We start from the raw sequence: 27,301 nt of genomic DNA on the forward strand, positions 1-27,301 counted from the left end.
TCTCGCTCTCTCTCTCTCTCTCTCTCTCTCTCTCTCTCTCTCTCTCTCTCTCTCTCTCTCGGCTGGGGGAGGGAGCTTGGTGACTACTTAGAAGCGCTTGCGGCAGGTCCCCGCCCCCAGGTTCAGGCTCTCCCAGTAAGGGCAAGATGCAAAGGTAGAGGCACCTTGGTCCTCAGCATCCCAACTTGAAAGGGTTGCGTCGGCCGGCGGAGCCCACCCACCCATTCCCCAGCCCAGGACCGGCCGGCCGCTCTCCATGGTACTGCGGAGAGCTCAGCTCCGCCCTTCTCTTTCAGAAGGACAGCACCCGGCGTCACGTAACCCAGCCTTCCTGGGCTCCACCACCGCCTCTTCCTTCCTTGCTTTTTCCCTCTCCTCCTCCTCCTCCTCCTTTGCCTCCTCCTCCTCCTCCACCTCCTCCTCCTGCTCCCCTCCGTTGCCTGTTCTCCCCTCCTGCACTCCTGGAGATAGACGCTCAAGCCTGACGCCTCTGAAAAGGCAGCAGCAGTCGCCTTATCCTTAGACCTCAGGAAATTCGCTTTGACCGATGCATGCTTCAGGCTCTGGCTGGAGCTAAGGGGAATAACCAGGCAGGTAAAGAAGCTCGATTTGGACTGGGGGGAGGGGATGGGGCGATGCAAGCTGGAGAAGGGTATCTTTCCCCGTTGTAACTGGGCCAGGATCTGCCACAAATACACAAGGAAGAATGGGTGGTGGGAGGGTGGAGGAGTGTAGACCTGGATGTTTTGCATGCAGCCTTCTAAATGACAAGAATATGAGACGGTGGAACTAGGTAGTAACTTAAAGGCTAAATGCAGTGATCTATTAAAGAAAAGAGAAAGCCAATTAAAAATCAAAATATAAAATAAAACATATCGACATATATCTGTATTTTCCTTCCTCACCAGTCCTCACAGTGCCCATCCTTAATTTGTGCAGTAGACTTCAGGGTCCAAGAAACTGCACTGGTGTTGGAGATGGTGCTTAGAGACTGGGCGGGAAAGCCAGGGAGAATTTGGGGCGTGCTTTGGTATTGAGGTACTTTGCAAAAGCCTGGGGCAAAATAATAGGCACTTCTAAAATTTTTCCCACAAATTTCAGATTCTTTTGAGGATATATATTGAAAGGATTTGCGAAAGGGATGCGTGTGTGTGTGTGTGTGTGTGTGTGTATGTTTGTGTGTGTTACTAAAATCATATTAAAATAAATGCAACTGCAGCTGATCAGCATACTGTATTGATCCTTCCAGTGACTTGGAAATGAATTTTGTTCCAGAAATGAAAGAAAGATTAATGAGGCTGTTAGCCAGCTTTTGAATTAGAGCGCTTCTTGTTTTGGCTGCAGTAAGGTTGTTTTTCAGATCCCTTTATTTCATCCTCTAATTTGTGAACTCACCAGGTCTTTCCGGGCACCCAGAGAGAATCCTTTCTCTCCATATAAATACAGATACTCTCACACAATGAGCTTCCTCTAGGAACTGGGAGGGACAGTTAACCTCCCTTGTGGTAAGATATATACATTCCTCTAGGTTTCCCCCTCTTTTCTCCATCCTTTATGAAATAGCCCAGGTGTGCATTAGTGGAGGAGGGCAGGAGAGGGTTGCAAAAAGGTTATGTGGTGTATGACAAAATTAATAAAATAATCTCTAATAAGGTCTCATACACACACGAGACACACACCGACAACATATACACTCAGAGGTTTTCTGAAACACAGGCTAGAATGAGCTTCAAGCACTACTCTTGTGATATCCCAGATTTATTTTGCCAGTAACTGAAAATTCAGCATTTTCTTCACTCTACTTAAACACAAAAGTATATTGAATACTATGCTATTATTGATGATTTTTTTAAGAGCACCTTTCTTTGGGCTTGGCACTGGAGTAGACAAGATATGACTTGTAATTGATGATGGTATGGAATGTATCAGCCATAATAAATAAGCAACTGAGACTTTTATTTCCTTTTGCTAGGGAGCAGTGTAGATGTGTGTGCAGTGTCTGTGAGGTGTGTGTGTGTGTGTGTGTGTGTGTGTGTGTGTGTGTGTGTCTGCTGTGTCTGTGTTGTGTCTGTTGAAATAAGAGAACCAGTCATTAATTTCATCTGGGGAGGAACTTGAGGTGGGATCCCCTAGCTTGATGGCTCTCAGCTGACACCTGTAGGGACTGCTCTGAACTGAAGAGAAATGGTCTCATCTCCCTCCACAGAGAAGCAGCAGCACAATGCGGTGCCATAAATTACTGCTAGTTTCAGCTTGTAGGAAAAAAATGTGTTAATTGGATAGTGAGCTTCTGTGTCCAAGCAATAAATTTGGAGTGTGTGTGTGTGTGTGTGTGTGTGTAAGTGGGAGTGGAGGGGACAGTGAGAAATGGTGAAGGAGATAATGTATGCTTGCATGGAATAGCCAAGTGATACTTTTTTTTCTCAAAAGGTGAGGTTTTTTGGCTTCCAAAAATTCAGAAAAATTATCAGGATTTACGGTTTCAGTACCATTTCAAAAACCTATCATAACAGAGTTGAACAGGAAGAAGTGATTTACTAGCACAGTGAGTGATTCAAAGGTATGGTTTTAAATTCTAGCATCATGGAGCCATAGCAGCTGAGGTGACATACATGCCAACTGCTGTTCTCACCACACAGATTCTAAGGGCTGACTGACTGATAAGGACCTTGAGGAGGAGTCAGATCACTACACTGTTAGGCAAAATATTAAAGAGCCATCTTTAAAAGAACTAATATTATGGCAGCTGGGCATAAATGTTGCCAAAATATATATATTTGGCTCCAGTTAGATGTTTTCTTTCACAGTACAGTATTTCTTTGATAAAAAGGAATATACTTGTTTGAGTCTTTTAAGAGACTATAAGAAACCCTCAATATTTCTGCTGCCTCAGAGGAAAATAAAATGGTAGGAACGTTGCACACACGCAAGCTGACAGCATTCTGCTGCTGTTTGATTTACTTTGCCTGTTATAAAATTTGCTATTAAACGAGATTTGAATAGGTTATATTTTGACTCTCCATTTCACTAGCACTCGATGTGGGTAGAAATCCTTAAAGAGGACCTTAGAATTCTCTCATATTTTAGAAATTACAACTTTCTTGTAAAAAGGAAAAGATAATCATAATCAATTCTGTATTTAAAATTCCAGCCACTAATTAACAGATTACAACAAGGTTGTAATAGCTTGCTATAAGACTGTGACGTTCATTATTAGGAAACATTAGGCCTTGCTCGTCAGTCAGACGAAAAAGCTGTACCCGATAAGGTTACTTCCTTGGTTTACTAATACCACCAGTTGTATATCTGCTTTCTGGGTTTAGCAATGATTTATATGATACTATAATTGACTGTAGGTCTTACTTTTTATTTTAATTTTCTGCAGATTTCTGGGTCCTTATTAAAAGACCAAGTGAAATCAGAATGCTTCACCAACATACAGCCTATTGATATGCTGGCATCTTGGTGTGGCCTTGCAGAGGAGGTGAGAAAAGAAGACTTGTGATTTCACCAGCTGACAGCTTCTGGCTATTCCACAACTGGGTCTGAGTCCTACTGTCAGGGAGGTTAAAATCCCAAATGAAGTCAGCCTGGGAGGCTATGCACAAGGAGCTTGGTCTTGGCTGCAGTGGTGCTGGAAGCCTTGAAATGACAAGCAGCAGGTCTCTGAAGCTACTCCAGTGCTAACCAGTAGTGACCTTTCTCTGTGCTTGGGGCCTACATCTGGAGGGGACTTGAAACATCCCAAGCATCCAGGATCCTGGTTCACTGCTGGCTTCCAGTTACTTCCTGAGAAAAGTGTTTCTTCCTGACTCTACTTTAGGGGCACCACACTGGCGGTACCTCTGTAGGTCACGGTATTGGAAGAGTGAAGTATTTGATGACACCAAGGATACCCTTAAATTAGACCATTGGATGCAAATGGGTCAGTGATTCCCCTTGATCTTCAATTGCCTCCTTTTTCAGAACGTTGCCTCCAAAGTGTATCCTCCCTTTGGCCTGGAAGTTCTGCGGCTTCCCTGTACCACTGGGGTCTGCATTTTCCAGTTGGAAGGGGACTACAGGGAGCCAGGAAGGGGCTGCTGGAAGAGGAGAAGAAGAAAAAAAGAGCTGAAAGGGCGCCCATCCCGCCCTGTCCCGCCTGCCCCCTCCTCCCCCTTTCTCCGCAGACCCTTATTTCTCTGTGAGGGTGTCCAGGACCATTTTGACCCTGTCGGCCCCGGCTCCCCCCCGCCGCACCCCAGCCCCGAGCATGGGGACGGCGCTCCTCCAGCGCGGGGGTTGCTTTCTCCTGTGCCTGTCGCTGCTGTTGCTGGGCTGCTGGGCAGAGCTGGGCAGCGGGCTGGAGTTCCCAGGCGCCGAGGGCCAGTGGACGCGCTTCCCCAAGTGGAACGCGTGCTGCGAGAGCGAGATGAGCTTCCAGCTGAAGACGCGCAGCGCACGCGGCCTCGTGCTCTACTTCGACGACGAGGGCTTCTGCGACTTTCTGGAGCTCATCCTGACCCGGGGCGGCCGCCTGCAGCTCAGCTTCTCCATCTTCTGCGCCGAGCCCGCCACGCTGCTGGCGGACACCCCGGTCAACGACGGCGCGTGGCACAGCGTGCGCATCCGTCGGCAGTTCCGCAACACCACGCTGTACATCGACCAGACGGAGGCCAAGTGGGTGGAGGTCAAGTCCAAGCGCAGGGACATGACGGTGTTCAGTGGGCTGTTCGTGGGCGGGCTGCCCCCCGAACTGCGAGCCGCTGCGCTCAAGCTCACGCTGGCATCCGTCAGGGAGCGCGAGCCCTTCAAGGGCTGGATCCGGGACGTCAAGGTCAACTCCTCGCAGGCGCTGCCCGTGGACAGCGGCGAGGTCAAGCTGGACGACGAGCCGCCCAACAGCGGCGGCGGGAGCCCGTGCGAGGCGGGTGACGAGGGCGAGGGTGGCGTGTGTCTCAACGGAGGCGTGTGCTCCGTGGTGGACGACCAGGCAGTGTGCGACTGTTCCAGAACAGGCTTCCGCGGCAAGGACTGCAGCCAAGGTAAGGCCTGCCCCACCCCGGGAGCCTCGGCCTGGGCTGGGAGGGATGCAGGTGAGGCGGGCCGGGCTGGTGCATGGGGCCTTCCTCCTCCGGACGTGTGTGGCAGCTCGCTTCGAGGTGAAGACCTGTCCCTCGAGGTCACTCGGCCTTCCCCAGACAGCTCCTCCCTTCCCAGCCCCTTAATGGTGGAGCAGCCCTCACTTCCGGCTTCAGTCCTACCAGGAGGCCCTTTCTGCCCCACCCTACGTTTAAGTGGCAGTAGATCCTCAGTGCCTCCCCAGGCCACTGTTACTTTTTGGTCCCTGTGCTCCTGTGGCCACTACCCACCGAAATGACATTATACTTCCCTATACCACCACCAACAGTGTGCCATACAAACTTTGCTCAGAAGATAGAGACAAGCGTCTAGAAGATTGAACATATGTTTGGTGAAAAATTAAATGCAGAGGAAGCACCCCCAGGGCCACAGTCGAGGATGTCCACATGGTCACCGCTCACAGCACACTCGAGAATTACAGGCACTGAAGTGCTTTTTGCAGACAGAGCACGGAAACCTGCTCTCGGTTGTGGAAAAAGAGGAGGGGATGTAAAGATTTTCTTCAGGAAATAATATTGGTTTCCATGGTTATGTTCCAGTTCACCATTTGCCATATTTAAGTCGAATTTTGTGATTTCTATGGTTTCCGCAAGACAGGTTAGATAATGTTTAGAAATACTAGAGATTAAATAACATATTTCTTGACTAACAAATGTATTGGTCAGAAAAACACGTTGCTGGATTGGGACGATTCTCCAGGCAAATAAACAGGATGCATGTGAGTGATTATAAGAGATTTTCTAAGGCTATTCAGTTAATGACTTTTATCTGAAAGGCAGAAGTCAAGTTGTAATTTCTATGGTCCTTGGGGCTTAAAACTAAATTAATTAAATAACAAAACACACCTAAGGTTTATTTTCACCCCTTTACATCTAAAATTTAGTTTTTTGTGTGTCTCTTCCATTTCTTTATAAGACAATGACCAAGGAAATTATTGTTGCATAAATATAGGAAAACCTGTGAACAGACAGTGAGTGATATGGATGGGGTGAAACCTGAATGCATCAGAAGCTAAGCAGGCTGTCTAGCTTTAAAGTATAGAGCTGGTTTATGGGTCATATCAAGGCAGTTAACACAGCGATATATAGCATTTGTGGTTTAAGTGGGGATGGTGAATTATTAAATCTGACTTTGAAAGCCATAGGGATGAAAAGCCTCTATGTGTGGCTTTGTTTTATTGTATAATGTCTGTTTTTTGGGTTTTGGTGTTTTTGTTGTTGTTTTTTTTTTTGTTTTTTTTTTCTTTTTGCTGACACTGCTGATAGGAGACAGCCTTTGCAAATCTTATTAGACTTAGTGGTTCTCTCTCATCTGGCTGTAAAAGAAAGGAAGACTTGATGAAATTTGTAACTGTTTAAATAGCAAGGAGAGTTGGTTAAGAAGAAATAAGTGGTATTTAAGAGTGTTCTATAGCCTTCATAGGAATGGTGGAGGGTGTCAAGGGTTATCAACTGTGCTTTACTTTCATATGGAGTTTCATTTTAGGTATTACTTTGGCATAGCTAATTAGAAATGACTGTATCCCATGTCCCACTTCAGTACTGCCAGTAAATTTCCATGAACATAAGATCAGACTTTATGTTTTACAAAAATAAAACAGAACATATTTTTTCTTCTACCAGCCCTGACCAAATTATAAATCATGAATACCTTAGCTAGATGAGATGATTTCAGATGAGGAATGCAATTTGAAGTTGCATACATTACCACTCATTAATAGAGATAAGGAAATATTATTTTTTATGGGAAAATACTGTTCTATGTACCCTAATGCCACTAGAAATGATGAAGAATGAAACTTGATGGAATATAACTTCCTTTCTTAAATTAGGAAACAAATATGACACAATGACAGCTTGTACTGTGTGGGCGGGTGTTTTTAAATGAATTTTTAAAATATTTCTATGCATTTTAATGCAGGGATCCAGGGATCATGCATAATCAGGAACAGTCAGGACTGGTGAACGCATGGAAACAAAGTAATGTTAGAGAACAGAATTACATGTTTCCAAAATGCATTTTGTTTTGGCAAGTGGTTAGTTCTTCCTGTAAGGTGAATAATTTGGGATTACCAGGATGAATATTTAAACCATATAGTATATGATGGCTAGAAAAATCAACCCAAGAAAGCAAATTCTTTTGGATTGTTCTGGAGCATTGATTTGTTTTGAAAATTTGAGGTGAAAGGAGAGTTACAAAGATCATCACTAACCATGGGAGGAAAACACAGGCTGGATTCCTTTGAGCATCAAGGAAATGGAAGACGGAATGATTAAGGCATAGTCTGTCTTCCCAGAGCCTTGGCTCCTCTTCACTTGTTTTCCCTGCTTCATGTGTGTCAAGTGACTATTAAATAATTAATTGAGAGTGGATGCCTCTCCCAACACCAATCATGCATTGACAACTGGGGGAGGTGGTTTCTATTCAGATGAAGTATAAACAAGCCTCTGCCTCCCTCAGTATGTACACTGATTGCTACATTCTTTAGAAACTTAATTCAAAAACAAAATAAATATGCATGCATTACAGAAAACTTAGAGGAAAGATTACAAGCAGGCAAATATTAAACAGAGATTTAAACTATCTCCAGTCTCTACAATTCTTTTTACTCTTAATTTAAAAAGTCCAATATAATTTTAGTGGCCTTCTATTTAAAACAATTAAGAACTACTAAAATTACAGTAAGAATACAGTGAGCATGATCTCTTCTTTTATCCTCCCCATCTAGAATATTTTGAGACAAGTCCTATACCTATCAATGTCTAGAATATTCTTGTCAAATGATTTGTTTCCTTCTTGCTGTGTTTATTTGGGCCTAGCAAATTTTATTTGTTTTTATATGTACAGATGCAGAGAAAGCACTAGAAAGTTTAGGTTTCATGGCCAGGTTAGTGGGGGAGTCTGGATAAGCAAATGCATGTTAGTTCCAAATCCTATATCTTCACTTCTGCTGAATAAGACTCCTCCTTCCTTCAGATTCACATTTTTTTGAGGGGGGGGGGTGCAGAGGATTAAGGAGTTATTCAAAGAGGAATATAGATATACAAATTATTCCTGAAACAGCTAGTTTATGCATCAATGATGTCTGTGACCCTGAGACATCAGAGCTTAGTCTCAGAACTCAGCTGTCTGACAGTGTCATCCTTCCTGAATGATGGATGCTTATGGAGCACGTGGCCTTTTCAGTGTATCGTGTTCATCTAAGTGCTTCTGCACCATTATTATTTAATACATTTCTACTTAAGTGTACTAATAGTTTCCTAGTAGCTTGAAAAAAAATTAGTGAATCTCATGGCTGACCATCAAGAAATAAGGATAAAAAGATGATCAATAAGAAATTAAGTTACACTCTGTAGTATCTTCAAATCTAAGTCCTTGATATTTTTAGGGTCACATGATAGCATTTTATAGTAGATGGTGTCATTTCCATTCAGTTTCTGTATTTAATTTGCTATCAGCACACATCATTCCTTAATGTTACTGGTCTTGGGGTTATGGCAAATGTCAATGATGATGCCTCTTTTATGTGACTATACTGAGACCAATGTGTTGACCATACACATTCATACATTCCTTTAGTCATTTCTTTCTTTAACAAATATTGGTTGGCTTCTTTGCACATGCCAGAGTATTAGGTCTATGGAATAAAATGGTGAATAAGCTCAGAAGTAGCTCCTATCTTTACAGATCTTATCTTATCTTCTATTGAGAAGGGATGTTATTTTCTTTTTTGAAAAATGTGCTTTTAAAATAAGGGTGTATTTTAATGAATGGCTGCACAACATAGTATGCATACTATGTAATGAGAGAAGGCCTAACCCAAGGTTATTCTGAGGAGATGTTATTAAACTTGAATCTGAAACATGAGAGACATTTGACCTGATAAACGTGGAGGTACAGTGTTAACTAAGTAAACTCAGTGCAGAAGTCTATACAGAATTTGGCATTGTGTTCATGTTACTGGTAAATATAGCCTAGATATTCAGCTAGCTCTGAATCCATATTCAAGAGAGTAGTAGGGTCGGGCTGTGCTGGGTCTTCTGAACTGTTCACCTTCATTATACAAATACTGGAAAAGGAATGAGGGAGTATTGTGGAGAAGATGAGGGTGGCACTGTTAGATTTTTATTTTTGTAAAGTAACTTTGACAAAACAGATTGAAAGGGGGCCAGAGAAAACGAGGAAACATTATTTTATGTTTGTCACTCAACAACAGCTGTTAAACACCCACTGTGAGCTATAGCCTGAACTAGGGGGAGAAGTGGGGGGAAAATCCTTAAAAGGAGTCCCTCAAGTTAAAATTCATGTATTAAGTAAGTTAGAATCCTCTTGGGCTTAGTTGGAGAACTACGTTCATTCATTGTTTGGAAGACTGCTTTCATTTGTAAAACCATGATCTGATCTAAGCTTGATGTGGATCGTCACGTTTTTAGGTTGACTATTCCTATAGCATCTATACACTCTGGCCCCCAGTGGCAAAACCATATGGTACAACACATTATAGTCAGTTTGTGTTTCTTCAAAAGTAATATACACTGAATGTCTAAAACCACATTTTAAACTATTTAAATATAATGAAACATATATTTTCCTGTAGTTCCTGCAGGAATGTAAAGTACAAGAATTTTTAAGTAAGTAGTTAATTATGAGTAAATACTGGACAAAAATGGTAGAGAACATGCTAGAATTTTACTTGAAGTCTGCCATTGTAGGAAAAGGTCGATGAGCTCCGCTGAAAAACCTTTGCATGAGACAGAGCGCATGAATAGTTTTGATCTTGATGAAACATTCTGGGAATTTCTTAACATATGACGAAAGAAGGTCTCTCTCTAATGTGAAGCTTACCCTGACTATAAAATAACCACAGCATAGTTTCCATTCTAGAATCCCACATTTAATTGAATTTGTTAAGGGACTGTTTTCCTACTTTAGGAGTAATTTTTAGCTTAGAGCCTAAATCACACAGATCTCATGGCCTGGCTTCCCGAAGATCGTAAATGGATAAACTCAAGCTTTGTATTCTTCAATTTTACTTGTGAACTTGACATTGAAACCATAGAGTCTTTATGAAAACCAGATTAGAGGATTTCATATAAACACTTAAAACAGTGCATGACACATACTAGGGAATATCAATTTCTTGCTTTTGTTAGTCTAAGCACCTTATTAGCCTTATCACTGACAGCATTATCTTAAATGGAATTTGCAAACAAGATCTATGTACAGAACTTTTAAACTCTAAATGTTAAAGCAAAATTGTTTCCTTAATTGGGAACATTTCAACTTATGAAGAAAATAGTAAAAACAGTGATCTTCCATTTCTTTTTTGTGGTGCTGCCTTATTGTTACTCTTGTATAGCTAGGATTCAAAAATTTTAAAAAGATATTTTATATGAGAATTTTTAACAATGTCAAAAGCAAAAGCATCTTCAAAAACTATCTCTTTCACTTGTCATACAATGACTGTGTTGTATCCCAGTCATCTTCTTAAACAGTATCTTTTTTCCATCTTAGCAAATTATCTAAAATAGCATGGCACTGAGGGTGTAGCTCACTGGCTGAACACTGCTTAGCAGGTGCAAAGCACTGGATTTGATTTCCAGCACCTTGGGAAATACAATGCATTATTATTTGGGAAAAAGAAAAAAAAAAGCAAGAAAATAAAGTTACTACCTTTGCAGTCTATAGTGTCTGTATGAAATAGGGACCTTGTAATTGCAAGTACCAAATGACAGTATTCAATTTATGATTTGTCTTTGAAGTTTTCATATAAGTTAAATTTACTTACATATATGCTGCAGGCAGGTTAACAATATATTTGAGTTTTAAAAACTCAAACCATATATATATATATGTATATATATATATATATCATAAACAGGTTATATGTCATGCATTAATTATAGATACATGAGAATGTAATCAAATTCTAGTTTTGGTCATAATGAAGTGAAATGTGACAAACTGATTATGTAAAAAATAATCATCCTGGGTCTGGAAAGATGACTCAGTGGCCAAGAGCACTTGTGCTCTTGCAGAGGACCTGGGTTCGGTTCCCAGGACCTACATGACTGCTAACAACCACCCATAACTTCTGTTCAAGGGAATCTGACACTCTCTTCTGTCCTCCACAGGCATTACTTGACACAGTTGCACTTGCAAACATGCAGGAAAATCACTCAAGTACATAAAATAAAAATAACTCAAAATAAAGAACAACAGTCATCCCTATGGTCTGCAGAAGAACCGGAATTGTACTAGTATTTCTGTTATTTTCAACTGCTCTGTGAGAACTAGACATCTGAGTGAGACTGATTTCTGAACGGTCATTGGCCACCCTTTTTGCCACTTTCCCAGTGAGTATGCTGGCTGCCCTGGTTGTAGTAGAGCACCTATAAATATGTATGGGAACTGCATTTTATCAGAGACATTCAAGTCTGTTTTATTATGGAGGTAATAGAGTTACTGTTAGAGTCACTTTGCAAACAACTTCAAAACATGCATAAACACTCCCGATATATTTTGAACAAGTTTTTATGTTAAAAATGTAGCTTATTAAAATATTACATAAAACCGACACATATATTATTATGTACGCCTGTATAATTTTATGGCTCAGTCCCTTTTCTCTTACTTAGAAGTACAGGAATAGATATACTTGCGTAGTTTCCTGAATAGTAAGATTTAAAATGTTCTAATTGGATTTTGAAAAAGAATTTTGCTTGGTCATTTGCTTTAGACCTCTCCATGAGCTTGGTGGCTTTAGGGATTCCTGTCTTCAGTGCAGAGTCCAAACATTTCTGCTCAACTGCAAATACAGAGAGGCTTCAGTGCTTTGTCATGTTTCTTCCCTGCCTTTTTATTACTTACACCTTTTGTGCAAGCAGATTATGATTTGAGATGGGAGGAAATAGTCATTAAAATATGAGATAAAACCATTAATGTTCTGTGGTTCAGTTTCCAAGATTGCAAATCAAGAATTTAGCTGGTAATACGTGTGTAGCTCCTATTAACCTGACTCATAGAGTGTTTGAGAGTGATTGATAGATTTAAACTCTTATCAAAGATTGAGAAGTGGAAATTATTATACCGTGAAAAGGCTAGAGGATGCTATGAGTGTTCATAGTCAAAAGTTAAATATATTTTTACAGCTGGGCATGGTAATGTTCAGCTTTGGTCCCAGCATCTGGGAGACAGATGCAGGAAGAACTCTGTGAGTTCAAGGCCACCCTGATCTACATAGTGAGTTCCAGGCCAGCTGGGACTACACAGAGACCCTGCTCAAAAAGAAAGAAAGAGGGATGGAGAGATGGTTCAGCGATTAAGAACACTGGTTGTCCTTGCAGAAGACCCAGGTTCAAATCCCAGCACCCACATGGCAACTAACAGCTGTCTGTAACTCCAGTCTCAGGGGATCCAACAGCCTCCTCTGACCTCCATGGGCATTGCACGATACAGGAGCTCTACCTACATGCAGACAATACACAATACACATAAAAAAAAATAATAAATAAAAATATTTTTTAAAAAGACAAAAATGCTAAATATGTGTAAATTTAGTATAGAATTCATTTATATGTTTTTTAGATCATTTATGTCAAATACTATACCCCAGATTTGGTGGGATTCTGCTCTTGTACATTGATATGTGGGATATGACAAACTGAGTGAATGGCACATTGGTTCCTTTGTCCTTCTTGAGTAAAATCTAAACCAAGAAGAGAAATAAGTTAAGGCAATAACTCCCATATATACTGTATGATCCTTTTTATTTAAAATAAAAAAAGCATAATTAGTCTATGATGATAGAGTTCATAATAGAGATAAGTTGTTCCATAATATTGACAAAGAATGGCTCTTTGAGCTTGGTCTGAGTTGTGATTATGTGGTATACATATTCATATAGATTCTCTGACCTGTACATTGAGGATCTGTGTACTTTATTGTGTGTAAGCTCTATTCAACTTTAAAAATATCCTCAAATTAAAAATACTTGCTGCTCAGTGAATACCAATGCATTTATAAATTATATTTGAAAGCTCACTTATGAGGTATTCCTCACTGGGAATCTTGTTTAACAGTTAGGCAAAATATTAAATATGTGTAGTACAAATGCAAACAACATACCACAGAGCAGGCATATTTATATATAAACAAGTTAAGGAAAATGGAGTACTCTGTTTGAAATACCTGATACAACTTTTGAAGTTGAATCATCTTTTAATTTCTCACATCTTTATAAGGGCTAGAAATACAACAGATTTTAATTTGGATTTGCACTCTTTTATCTTGCCAATACAATCAGTCAATGTACATTTCCCAATTAGGACAACTCAAATGCTGGAATTCTTAAGTCATGTACATTGAAATAGCTCAGTAACTACTTAAATGAGTACCTGAATATTGGAAGAAGCACTACTAGCTGTCCCATTAAATTCTCGCAAGATATGGTGTCTGTAAATATACATCATCTCCTCCAAAATGTTATGTGCAAAATTATTTTAAAAAGTATAGTAGCTATTTCAAATAGTACAGTAGAATAAGTGTGAGTACATTTTTAAATAATTTGGAATTACAGTACTTGTTAATACAAGTAGTTTTGAATTTTTACTTACTAAGAGGATTTTCTATTTTGTTTATCCATCTTAGCTCATTTATTTCTTCAGTAGCCTTCCCTCACTCGCTTTACAAGATTCCCATTTTACTGATGAGAAAAGTACAGCTTAGAAAAGTTCACTTGCCTAAAGTCCCATAGGGGTTAATGGCAGAGCTGGAATTTGAGCCCAGGTAAACCCAGTGCTTGCTCAGGCTGCTGTATCTGTATGACACAGCCTGTGTACTCATTTATCAGACAGCTAATGGTCGCTGGGAATTTGTTCACTAGTTGTCAACTTACTGCCATTTTAAGTGTCTGACTTAACAATAAACCTTTTTTGATTTGAGGGTTGTAAAGACATAAATTTAGTCTCACTTCTTAATGTCACGATACTAAAGAAAACAAGACAACTTGTCAAAATTCATCACACTTTATTCCCATCATGCTTATATGCTTCCTTTTTTGACCTTCTAGCCATAGTGTTTACTGGGTTGTTTATACCCTTATAATTAGAAGTAAATCCTACATACCCCACACTTAAAAACACTAGAACTACTTTTTGTTATAGTAAGTAAAATGAATGAATTTTCACAAGGTAAGCTGCACAAAATTTCCACCAGTTTCAAAGTTTGGGAAATAAAAGCTTTGACAGTAGCAAAGACCATGGTGATTCAGCACAAGTGTAAAGACAGCCCAGTCTCATAACAGAAATTTAACAAGTTTCTGAGATGGAATATGGTTCTTTTGAGGATATAGATCTTGGGCACTGGTGAAAGAACTGAGAGTCAGTCCACTGGTAAGTGTAGTGGGCAGTCAACTGAAGTTACATAATCAAAAAGTAGTGCTTTTTAGGGGCGAGTGAGTTTGACTTCCCAACCAATTGCCTGAGTAGTTCTTAGAGTTAAAGAAATGTATTATTTATGCTATTTCCGGTACGTATGTGAAACTATTATTAGAAAGAAGTGGGAGGAAGACAAGTCTGCCCTGGCAAACCGAAGTGCTGACCCAGACTCTTATCTAGTCACTTGTGCTCAAAACTATGCAGACTATGCAGGACACTGAGTCCACATTATGGGAACATGCGATTTCAGAGAACACTAACATAGTGTGATTTCCTGGTGGGATCTCCAAATCCAAAAGTTGGGAGAGAAGATGCCTAAAACAACCTTTGCTTCAGAAGCACCCTAACATCAGGAGGGGATTTCTGTTTAACTATAGGCACAGTGAATCCCATGTGGACTAGAAGCAGCACTGATCAGAGCTCAGGAGGAGCTATAGTTCATGACCTAACAGAACCTGGCTCTCTCTGTAGAACCAGCTCAGCTTAAGTGTTCCTCAGACTTTGCTGGATTCAGCAGAATGAACAGCCTCAGCCCAGCAGAGGCAAGGAAATGAAAGACTCATGTTTTTCTTCTGAGTAATTATGTCTCTCTCTAATTAAGCATGCCTGGACTCTCCTTGGGGAAGTAGTGGGCATGGAAGCGAGGAACAAAAGCTGCTGGAAGACAGCGCTTTCCACCTGAAGCACTTTTTCTTCAGTGCAAAACTGAAGACTTTTCCACTACAATCAGTATTACTTATTTAAAATTGTATTTGATGCTTTATATATTAAACCTTTAATATCCTGAATTGTGAGCATTCTGAAATAGGAAGTTATATTGTATTTGCAACCTGTGTGGATAATTAAATGTATAATAGGATACATTTATAAATGCCTGCTTAAAATTGGATCAATTTTCTATGAAATGGAATATTGAGAGACTGAAAAATAATTAGATGTTTATTTTGCTTTATAAGTATATATATATGCATGAAATACACAGAAAAATATGACATGTAAGAAAACGGTATAATTCAAACAAAAGATTTTTTTCTTTTTTTGATATTTAATTATTTCATTTTAAATTTTAAAACTTGAGAATTTCAAACATGCATATAAGATGCTTTGATTAAATTCACATCCACTCTCTCCCCTCCAACTCCTTAAAATTCTAAAAACATATATTATTAAAATGCCATAAAAATATAATAGTTTTATGGATTAAAGTAGTTTTTAGTATTGTTGTTATTTGTTCAGCACCTTAAAAAGCAAGCATTAGCAAAACTAAAAAGTCCATATTTAAAGTAAGTTTTAACATACATGGTATTATAGGTTATATTATTTTTGCATTGCTGATTCACATCATCATAATTGTTGTAAAACAAAAATGAAAATGCTTAACTAATGATGATGAAGTCTCTGAATTTTACACACACAAGAAAAGTAGAGAATTTAGCTTATTTCCTAAGCTTTAGATAAGTTTGAAATAAGACAACACCAGAATTTCAAATATTTTTCAGTAGGTTTTTTTACCAAAAAAATAGAAGAAAGCCTTTGTAATGTAACAGTGGAGAATTTATAACACCTTTGCCTTTAATAACTAAGTAACTTAAATTTCAGAGCAGAACTCACTGCCTAGATTCTATTATACAGTCTTTGATGCACAATGGCTCACTAGATTTCTGTTTCTTACAGTGTTTATTTAAATTGAAGTCATAGTGTTAAAATAACAAGCCTTTTTGTTAGCACAATTTGCATTGTTGGAGTCTGTCATTTAAAGACACCCCCCCCCCCGAATTTCACATATCACATATCCTGCTACTGTCTGTACTGATTTCCTTCACATGCGCACAGGCAAAGGTACAGTGTCAGAAATCAGGATAAGTCTCTTCTAGGAACTGTGTGTCTCTGCCAAGAGCTGTGCCTACTTTCACAGATACATTTCAAAAAGGAGGATGAGGGACACCTTCCATCTTGAAGAACAAGGATGCTATTCTGAACACAGTTCTCATTTTCATGGCACAAATATTTGTATTTCGTCCTAGATAGAGAAAAGAAAACACAGATTTAGGCTGGTGTGTCACAGGGTGTTTTCTGCCGACAGTAGTAAGGATGGAGATGGAGGGACTGGAGATCTTAGAGAAGCTTGAAAAGTCAAGTAAACAAAACAGGAGACTGAGGAAGAGACTAGTACGAGAAAGAAGAAAATAATCACTCCTTGGAAAAAAATATTAGAGCAAAAAATGGGTGGATGACAGAGAGAGGGCTGTGTGTGTGTGTGTGTGTGTGTGTGTGTGTGTGTGTGTGTGTGTATGGAGAGAGAGAGAGAGAGAGAGAGAGAGAGAGAGAGAGAGCTCTTTAACTTTTTCCTTGAGCCATAGAGGAGAGGAGGAAATTGCAGTTAGGCCTGTGCAGTATAGTGATCCTTCAATTCCACCTTCAGTTTACCATATTGTATTGAAACTTTCCCCATCTAACATCAACATTAGTTAAACCTTAAATGCTGTCCATGTTGTATACACTATTACTGTTTAATGCTTTTTACCCATATTAGTTCATTTAACTCACCCCACAGCCCATAAGGTTGATAGTATTTTGACAAGTTTTAAGATAAGAAAGCTAAGACACAGACAGATTTGAAAAATCCCCACATTTACACAGTAGGAGTTGGTGGAGTGCTTATGAGCTAAAGCTGTGGGACTCATGAGTCCAATTCCTTCATTTATAATCCCTTCTTTTAAAAAAAGCATACAACTGTGTATCTTCTACTTACAATCGCTTAGGAGAAATCTGTGTTTCAGCAATGTCTGTTTTAGCTAATGTGATATCAGTGTTCTCTTTCTCAGAATTCTATTTAACTGTTTAGTAACTTTTTCCTGGGCAGAATTCCTTACCTTGATTTAATGCAAATCCTTTCTCTGATGATATAACTTAATTTCTTCTTGCTATGTTTTCGGGTAAATGAAATCTACACTGTTGGTATCACCTTGAATTGCTTTTATCTGAGAGAGAGAGAGAGAGAGAGAGAGAGAGAAAGAATCTTCAATGAGCATGAAATATTCCAGAGTTCCCAGATCCCCCTTCTGTGAAACTGGTCTGACATTCAGTCTCTGTGCTTTCAAGAGCCTGGACTCTGACTCCTACTGCTGCCAATTGCCCTCTAACAGCTTATGTCCCTAAATATTCCAACTGTCGAAGTCTGCTTCTCCACACAGCACCCCTACTTTTCCATTCATACATGCTCCATCTGTGTCTTGTCTTTCTCTGACTTGTGAATTTTCCTCCATTATCTGAGAAATTGCATCACAGTGGCTTCCTAAGATTCATAGGCTATTGTTATCCAGTGGCTGAAAGAGTGCTTCTTTCTCACTAGTGCTTGTAATTAAGTGCCCCAGAACTGTGTAAAGGAAAATGCCCTGATAGTGCTTTGGTACACAGGAAAAATTTTCTACAAAAATATGAACTGGAAAAAAATATTTTGAATTAAATAAAGAGTACTTGTTGTGGTATTTTGGCTCACAGAAGACCAATGATAGAAATGGATTTAAACATGTTGTTTTTGGCAGGAAAAAAAAAGAGAAGAAAAATGTATTCCCTTTATGAGCTTGCGTAAATGTAAGAGCAGGCCAGGAAAAGTGCTGGGTGAATCTGTCCTTGAAGATGTTTAACAATAGCTTAAAGCTTAGATAGGTTACTGCCTGTCTTAAATTTAAAGTCACCTTTTCTGATCAGGAGCCTGGTCTAAACGGCATTTGATTTTTTTCATTTCTGTTGTTATGTAACTAAATGTACTTTTTGGAAAACCTTTAACAAGAAAAATTGCCAAGACCTGAGTTGACAATACCTTAAAACAACATGCTTTATAAACACCTTCCCAAACTACTCATTGTCAGAAAAGATAAACTTTTTCCAGTGTGGTTCCAACTGTCACGGGGTACTCGGTCCTTGAGTATCTGCACCTGCCTCAATTTCCTGTTCCGCACATTGATGTAATTCACTCTACCCACATGCTTATGTTTGCCCTGAGGTAACTGCTCTTGCCCTCTTTACACAGTAGAGTGCCCTGACTCATGTTTCCTTGAATGTAGTTGAACTCAGGTTACAGCAGTTGCCTGCGTCTCAGACTGTACTTGGACTTCCTCCTGCTCACTGTGGCATCCCTGGGATGTCCCTGGTGCTGTGTCCCTGTCAGGTAGGCAGTTCTGTTCTTGCACTACTGCACTGCAGCAGCATCAGAGGACTTTGACCTACACCTCACCCCATTTATACCCTTTGTCATTGTTCTTCAGGGAAATAGAACTTTGGGTGAAAGGGACTGTGACACTGATATATATTCTTCCTGGAGGATGAAATGAGAGGGCTGAAAAATTGTTTAGAAATAAAAACAAAGAAAGAAATAAAAAAACTAAACAACAATCAAAGTAGCCATAAAATTAAAATTAGGTGCTTCTGGATATCCTGTTTTGTTCTGGGTTTCCCAGAAGAACTAGATTCACAAACTAGAAATGTGTCATCATCTTTGATCTGTTTGTTATTTTGTCATTCATGACTCTAAACTCCTTGCTAAGAAGCAATCAGTCAAAAGGGGTGAGATTATTAGCTCCTAGGTAATGTTTACCACAATGCTCTCAGTACCAGAAGGCTACATGTTTAGTAGCAGATGCAAAGTGCTGAAAGCCAAATACAAGCCTAAAAAAAACAGGCATCAAAATATGAATAAAACTCAGTATTAATCAGAGTGAAAGAGATGTATAATAGGATATACATGCATGCTCTTAGGGGAGCTCGTAAGGTGCATTTCCAATAGTCATGAAAATGATGCCTAGCATTTGAAAAAAAGGCCAGTACAATGATGATACACTTATTAAGAGGGAGAAACATGGATCCTTTAAAAATTAGTTAATGAGTTGTTTTCACTCTTAATGAAGGCTTCATCATTTCAAATTACTCTAATCATTGGATTCTTCCATATCAAAAGAAAACAGTTTGCAATAAGCCATTAGGAGGTTATAGGAACTGAGTAGGAAAAAAATAATATTGGACTAACAAATATTGAGTCTATCTTGGCATAAAGTGTGAACACAAGGAGATGAGGAAATTTGGCGGTGTATTTTTGTGTGGAACACTATGCATTGATGAAATACTGATTCATGACTTGAAAGCACAAATTCTCTTCTCATTGGTTGGACTAGCTCAGGCTTGGCTTCATGCCATGCAGTAAACGCTACCACAGAAATGAGCGGTGACACCAGAAGTTGGACAATGAAGAGACTAATCATATGCTTTTCGTGACCAAGTTCACTGGATTCTGTTGATCCTACCTCCTTTTACTGTGGCCTCCTTGCCATTTTCCTAATCTTAGGCACTGTGCATTACGCACTCTCCAAAGCCATCATCCCTCCGCTGTTGGCTTGATCCCTTAAGGATAACATTTCTGCTTTGGCTAAAGGATAAAGCATGTCAGATAAGCACTTCTGTAAATTGGTTTATTTATTTGGCCAGTCTCATTTTTTATCATTCTCTCCTGTCTGAAACGTTGTGAACCAAACCAATCAATTTTTATATTATGAGGCATATTTTCATTTATGTCTTGGGGCCTTCTTAGCGCTGTTCTCTCCAGACCTCATGCTTTCTGGCTGATCTCTATTGAATAAAGTTCCATCTGTCATTCAAAACTCACCTATTATATTTTCTCTGTGAAGTCCTCCCTGATTCTTCTTTCTGCTCACCCTTGGGTCTGCTGCAGACCCAGTGCCCCTTTCTGCAGACCCTGTTCTTACATTCTGTACCTTATACTATAGTTATATATTGTCCCAGTTGTTTCTTCACTTAATTGGAAATCCTCAGCATAACACTTATGTGCTAATGGAGCTTGACCTCCAGTAGGGTAATCAATAATTTTTAGTAAATATGATGAATTTAAAGATATTAAGAGGAGAGAATATTAATAGCAAAGATCAAGCAAACAAAAGAGAAGTTCTTTAAAAGAAAATCCAAGTTGCTCATCAACTTAAAAAGAAGCTTGTTCTCAATAATTGAAGAAATGTACATTATACTAAGGTACTGCATCTTGCTTGGTTGGTTGAGATGACGGAGCACCATCGTATCTACGTTTGACTGAGGTGTGGGGAAATAGTCTCAGATTCTTGTACATACTTGGGCAGAATGTAAATTCCTACAGTTCTTTATAGGGACAGTTGAATAGTAGCTACAAAAATTAAAGTGTGTATATCTTTTAAGATAGTATATCTACGTCCAAAAATGTCCAGAAATATTCAAGTAACTCTTACAAATATATTAGCACTCACACTTATTGTATATTGTACTTGGTTAAATAGTCCATGAAAGAATCATATATGATGACTCATTATATAATTTGAAATAAAGACATATAAAATGGTATGAATATGTTCATAAACAAATTAAAAGTGCGCAAAAGTCTATGTACATTGTTGCAAACACAAAATTTACAAGTACAAGGGCATATTAACAAAGGTCAGCAATTCTCGTGGGATTTTCTATCAAACTGTTCTGAAATGTCAAGCTAATAGTCCATTTCAGAAGATGAGATGCATTGTGTAATACTCCGAGGGTGTAATATCAACTTGAACAACCTGTTTGAGAAGAATCTTTATGCTATCAGAACAGAATACAATGTGAACCATGCAGGATGTATTCTGAAGTTACATAAAGAAGTCTGGAGTATAATCCTGTATAATTCTGTTTTTTGAATAAAACTTTATGCTTTATGGCATGTTGCTTAGTGCAAAACCATACTACTGGAATAAAGTAAAGTAAGCTCAACTTGGACATGCATGTCAGCTGGGTCATTCTCTTCATAACTATGAAAGGATACTGGCAAGATGCAGGGTTTGGATCCTTGGGTAAGGTTTCTCCACAGCAAAGTGATCTATTCTAAGTTTACCCTCTTTTCCATTTCTCCCTATGCTCACCCAGCTTGCCTTAAATAGGAGATAGCTGACTTGGCAACCCTGAGTGTCAAATTGGCTTCATAATAAGGCATATTATTCTTATAATATGGTCTGCTTACCCAATGAAAATTCTGAAATATCGGAGAAGTTCCAGATGACTGACAAAATTTCCTCATCTACTTTATTCACATTTATGTTATCAGTAATTACTTAATTGGCTCTTTAATTGGTCTAAATTTGTGCCAGCATAATGGTAACCGACAATCCAAATTCCTATTGAAAACTGCAAAGGATGACTCAGCTAAGCCATTCATCTCCTCCCTGTTCCTTTTATACCCTTATCTTATGCTACACCATGATGTCTATACTTTGAAAACAGCTCATCTTTATGGATTCTCCAGTGTGGATAAGCTGATTTGCATACTCATTTTCCAGCTTCCTAATATGCATTTTTTGTGTCAAGTTTTTCACATCTAACCCCAAATGGCTCTTTTATTTCATCCTCAAAAATGTAGCTGCTGTGAGGTAACTGCAGATCAAATCCCAGTGCGTGCATAACTGCATTTCCATATAAACCTCAAAGGATGGAGATGAAGGGCTTAACTAAGATTTTGCTTTCTCTGTTCAGACTGCTTAGGCTATTTACCTACTCATAATAGTAACTGAAGATATTCACTAGAATAGTTAGCTGATTGGGTCCAGCTTTTTGCTTTCAGTCTATTTACTTTGCCGTAATGGACCCAAGTTTCATTAACTATGTCATTCAGATTATTTCTAGTCTAAACAAAATGCATAATATTAAAATGATAATATGATTTATCCAGCAAATGACTCAAATATTATTTCTAAATTAAAAACAATCTCTTGAAAAGTAGAAGTGTTTGAGTACACATTTTCTAAAATAAACTAATAAAATGTTTTGTTTTTATAAGCATTCATGAGAAGTTAATGTATTGTAAATTGGGTGTTATTTTGATAGCTTTATGTATCCATTGAGTATCATTTATACACAATTAAAATGATATAATAAGAAAAATCAATCCTCTTCTGAAATGCCCTGTGCTGTTGTAGGCAAGTTGGTATTTTTGGTTGTCTATTACATAGGTATATAGTTGCTGTAATAAATTTCTTTATGTTATCTCTGTGTCAAAACTAAACATAGATTTGTCTAGCTATTTTCATCTAGCATTTAGGAAAAATAAGGTTCAGAGTATTTAGAAAGGAAAGAGAAAATATAAATGTAAGCCCAGTTTGCCTGCATACCCCAGGTTTTCTTCTTGACCCCCTACTCTCACAACTCAGAGCTTTTGCCTATGTCATGGAGATGCTGTGGAGTCATGCACACGCAGTGTAAAGGGGCAGCCCTTCTTTGTAGTGAGCATAAGAGCATTTGAATTGCTGTTAAAGTCTATTCCTTCTTTGACTTGGAATTAAGTTTGGCTTTAATTTATTTGAATTTTGTATTATTTTTGTTTGATCTTTTTTCACATATGTGTGGATACATTTCCCCATACAATGATGGGTGTCTGTAAGTGACCAAAAGACATCCATTGAATATGGTTTCTAAATATTTTATTGGAGCATTGTGGGCAAATCTTAGTATCCATTGAACGTCTCTTGTTTCCTACTATTATTTTCTTCATTTGGTAATCCATTTCTGGACTATGCACCTTCTTCTCTGTAGAAGAATTTTTTCTTTATATTTTTTCTCTTTTATGAGGAAATTTTATAATTTCCAATAGTCAAACAGTATTCAAACAATAGTCAAACAATATTCTTGTAAAATGATAGCCTTTGCAAAGAAGGAAATATTAGAATTATTTCCTATCCTGTCAACTATTCTTAAGGATTTTTCAATATTTGGGCTCACTATCTTTTGTGATAATATTTTCTCACAGAATTTACCAAATTTAATAAGTAAATGTTTCATGGGCCCATAGCACTTGTGGCAGCATACACATGACCTATACAAACCCAAGCCAGTCAAAACCCCAGCGTGGATGGGGGAGGAAGGCTAAGAGCTCCAAACCTTAGTAGCTATTGGCAATTGAGAGCTGCTGGGAGAGGGAGAGTCGATTTTCTTTAGGGGTGTAAAGTCTGGTAGGTTGATCAGACCACAGGGAATAAATCTGAAAGCATTTGGGGAACACAGATTAGACTATATCAATAGACCATTAAAAAGAGGAAAATGAGAATAGAGGAAATCAAGCTGGGGTGTAGCAAGGTGGGGGTGGAGATGAGGGAGTGATATGAATGTGATCGAAATACATTGTTTAAAATTCTTGAAGAACCAATAAAAAACTAAAAAGTAAATGTCCACTGAAAAATACATTTCATCTATTTAATAACCAATATTTTCCCCTTTTTCAAAAAACTATCGAATCAGTAATTGCACAAAATAATTTCAGTTAATAATAGAGAAATTGTCACCAGTGATGGACTCTAATGAAATAAACCCTTTCTTCCCCTAAAAATTAGGAAATTAATATCTATAACACAAAATAATAAGGGAAAAGTGCTTTCTTATAATGTGTAATGGTGACAAAATTATTTGCAGACTTATTAACAACCACTAATTTTTCAGCTGTCTTGACACAGGAGCTTGGCTTTCATAAATGACACACTTTCATGAAGAGTAGCATATTCACCTAGTTTCTATATCTATCAAACTTCCATTAAAAATTAAAATTATGGTACAGCATATATATATTTGGTCTTTTTGTACAGGGTCTCCCTGTAGCCCAGCTGACCTGAACTCGCTGTGTAGACCAGGCTGGCCTTGAACGCACAGAGATCCACCAGCATATATATTTTTAAAACATTTTTAAATTTTTTATTTTTTTATTTTATGTATATTTGTGTATTGTCTTCATATATATAAATGCACCCATGTTGTACAATGCCTGTGGAGGTCAGAAGAGGCTGTCAGATGCCTTGGGACTGGAGTTATGGACAGTTGTTAGCTGCCATGTGGGTGCTGAGATTCTAACCCGGGTTTTCTGCAAGAACAACCAGTGTTCTTAACCGCTGAGCCATCTCTCTAGCTCCAGTAGCATATATGTTTTAATACTCAGGTTTTAGAAACCCAAGTAGAAATTGCAGAATTTTCTTAAAGCAGTGGTTTTTTCCTTGACTACCAAATCTGCATTCTAGAAGTAGTTCAGAAAATTATAGTTCCTATGAATTATCTGATAATGATCTGGAAAATATATCCAGTTATACCTCAAAGCCAAGCTACTTCAATAACCAGAATTATAGAGTTAAAAGCTACTGATATGTAGTTTTTGTTTATAAGGTGGTAATTTTTTCAGTAAGAACATTTTAAACACTTAAGATATTTAAGGTAATTTTTAAAGATATTGAGCTTGGGCAGTGTTTCTGAATCTGTGATCAGAAGGGCAGTCAGTGTTCTGTTGTAGTTCACAGTCTGCAGATGAATGGAACAATTGGAATGTATGCCGCATACAGTGATAAAGATGAGAATCAGTGTTTGACGCAGAGGTAAGAAATGGAGGAGGGTTTCCATAGCACAACAGGGCTGAGATGAGGCTTGACTGTGACTGGGAGTTGGCTAAGAGACAGAGAGAGAAGGGTAAAGAGCATTCAAAAGAGTTCTTTTGAAGAACCAAGAAGGTTAGAATCCATGGTGCACTGAAGGAAAAGCAGTGAAAGGTGGTTTGACGCAGGCTGGAAACTAAGTCTCAGAAGCCCCTTAAGCTATGCTGAGTGTAATTGAAATCCTGGAGGACGTGTTGGATTTAGGACAGATAGTCCTTAGCTGTGGCTAAGGTGACAGGTCTTGGAGTGAGCAAGTTTGGAATAAATACTGTTGGCCCAAATGAGAGGAAAACCAAAGTTCTTGTAAGAAACAGCTATGATTGGCAATAGATTTCTAAATGTTTTGAGAATTCTTAGCATTCATCATGACTAGAAATCCAACAGAAATTGAAAGTTTAATTTTAGGAAGAGAGGAAGTGAATTAAAAATGACAATTTGGAATGCAGACTATGTGGGGGAAAGCAGAAGGGACTATCAGTGGGACTCCACAATCTGGGTCATTATCAGGTTAGAACAACCAAAGTGAGAGAAATGAAATATCACAATAAAATGTTGTGGTATTTGTAAATAGCTAGATATAAACAGACATACCATTGTGGTGATATTCCAATGTGTTATTCTTTGGGGGACAGGATTCATTCATTAAAAACTTCACTATAGTCTAAAACTAGCATCATTTAGTACTTTTGATCTATTTCTGTGGGTAGGATAGACCCTTTCCATTTTAATTCAAACCTCCAGTTACTTTAGCACAAGAAAAAGTGATTCTTTAGTTAGGGGAAGTGAATCCCCTGGTCACTGGGCACTTCTTTCTTTTCAAATACATTTGCATCAACACTTGAAAGTGAGATAAAACATGATAGCCAAGGGTTGTAATCCCAAATCCTTCTTAAACTGATGCTCACTTACAAAACTATATACCGGTTATCTTCATGAAACTCAATTTTATAAAATGTTCATGAGTTTAAAACATTTCATATTTTGTTGTGCAGTAAAATATCAGCTAGACTGACATTGTGCAAACAAATTACTTGTCAAAAGAATTGAGGAGAGGAGAATTCAAGAGCCCAGATGACCTGTGTAGGAAGCAAATGTTTATTTAGGGACTGGAGAGGCTCTTTTAGGTTCTAAATATTCTTTGAATTTCACACCTGGAAGTTGCTTATGCATGTTACCCATCCTCATCTCTCAAAAGTTAGGCAGGTGTGTGATCAGCAGTTAGCCTGTCTGAGCATCCCAGCCGCCCCCCCACCCCCAGAAGAGTCAGCCATGGCCTTGAAGTAGAGATTTTTTGTTACAGGTCCAGAAACCTGGACAAATGGCTGTTTCTCTAAAATTTTCTTCAGAAAACAAGAACTATGAGGGTCCTTCTAAGGTAAAGGGTGGAGGTAAATTTTGGAAGAAAAGAGATTACTAAAATTGGTTTCATCAGGTTGGAAATGAGAGCTCTAGTGTCCTAAAAAGATGACAGTTATAATGGCAAGCAGAGAGGAGAAAATAACAGCTACTTTATTTTGTCTCATGCTGAAACTGGAAAGCAGTGGTGTTTCATTTCTATATCAGTTCTTTGATAACAGTTAAAGAGACAATTGCTCAATCTCACTCTTCCTCCTTCCCTTTTCTCTCTTGTTCTTTCTTTCCTTATGATAGAAGAAAATGTGTTACAGTTGTATATGTTTGGGTTCCATTGCTTCCTGTCTGGGAAAGCTCAGAGGCAAACGAACAGCTTAATTGTAGTACATCAAGTTTATCTGGTTCTTTTATAGTCTGTCTGTTCTTTTAAATTAGGATTTCTTTCATCCTATGGGGGAAGAGTGAGTTCATGGCTTAGGAGTTAAGAACACTGACTGCTCTTGAAGAGGATCCAGGTCTGGTTCTCAGCACTCACATGATAGCTGAAAACCACCATCCATCATTTCGGTTCCAGGGGATCTGACACTCTCTTTTGGCCATTGTACACATGTGGTCCACTTACATAAATGCAGGCAAAACACTCCTACACATAATATAAAAATAAGCAAAAGAAAATTTTAAAAAGAAAAAAGAAATCCTATGTGGAAATATCTATAACTATACAAACCAGTTTAATATATTTATTATGATTAAAATTATCAATTTTTAAAATGAAGCTTTAAGATATTTTATACCTAAAATAATCTAATAATTTTCTTCTAATCATGAAATATTTCATAATTGCAATTACATGTGGAAATGACCTAAAAGAATGCTCTCAATTTGCATTTCACATACTTTAGTTTTTAAATGCCGCAGGCT

The 27,301-nt window shown here is 38.5% G+C and overlaps 1 protein-coding gene across 24 annotated transcripts in view; it reads left to right on the forward strand.

Annotated features, from left to right (window-relative positions):
* Positions 1-27,301, forward strand: part of Nrxn1 (neurexin 1) — a 1,171,927-nt gene that overhangs the window by 777 nt on the left and 1,143,849 nt on the right. For 7 of the 24 annotated variants that reach the window (XM_008823032.2, XM_008823027.2, XM_029558646.1 and 4 more), the window contains exon 1: positions 4,192-5,024. In XM_008823032.2, coding sequence (XP_008821254.1) covers positions 4,253-5,024 — 772 coding nt within the window. In that variant the 5' untranslated portion in view covers positions 4,192-4,252. Of the gene's footprint in view, positions 1-396; positions 595-3,385; positions 5,025-27,301 lie in introns of those variants that run through there. The other 17 variants (XM_029558642.1, XM_008823028.3, XM_017795576.2 and 14 more) reach the window with 8 other exon arrangements.

Source organism: Nannospalax galili, unplaced genomic scaffold (assembly GCF_000622305.1).
Source record: "Nannospalax galili isolate Female #2095 unplaced genomic scaffold, S.galili_v1.0 scaffold286, whole genome shotgun sequence".
Lineage (NCBI taxonomy): Eukaryota > Metazoa > Chordata > Mammalia > Rodentia > Spalacidae > Nannospalax > Nannospalax galili.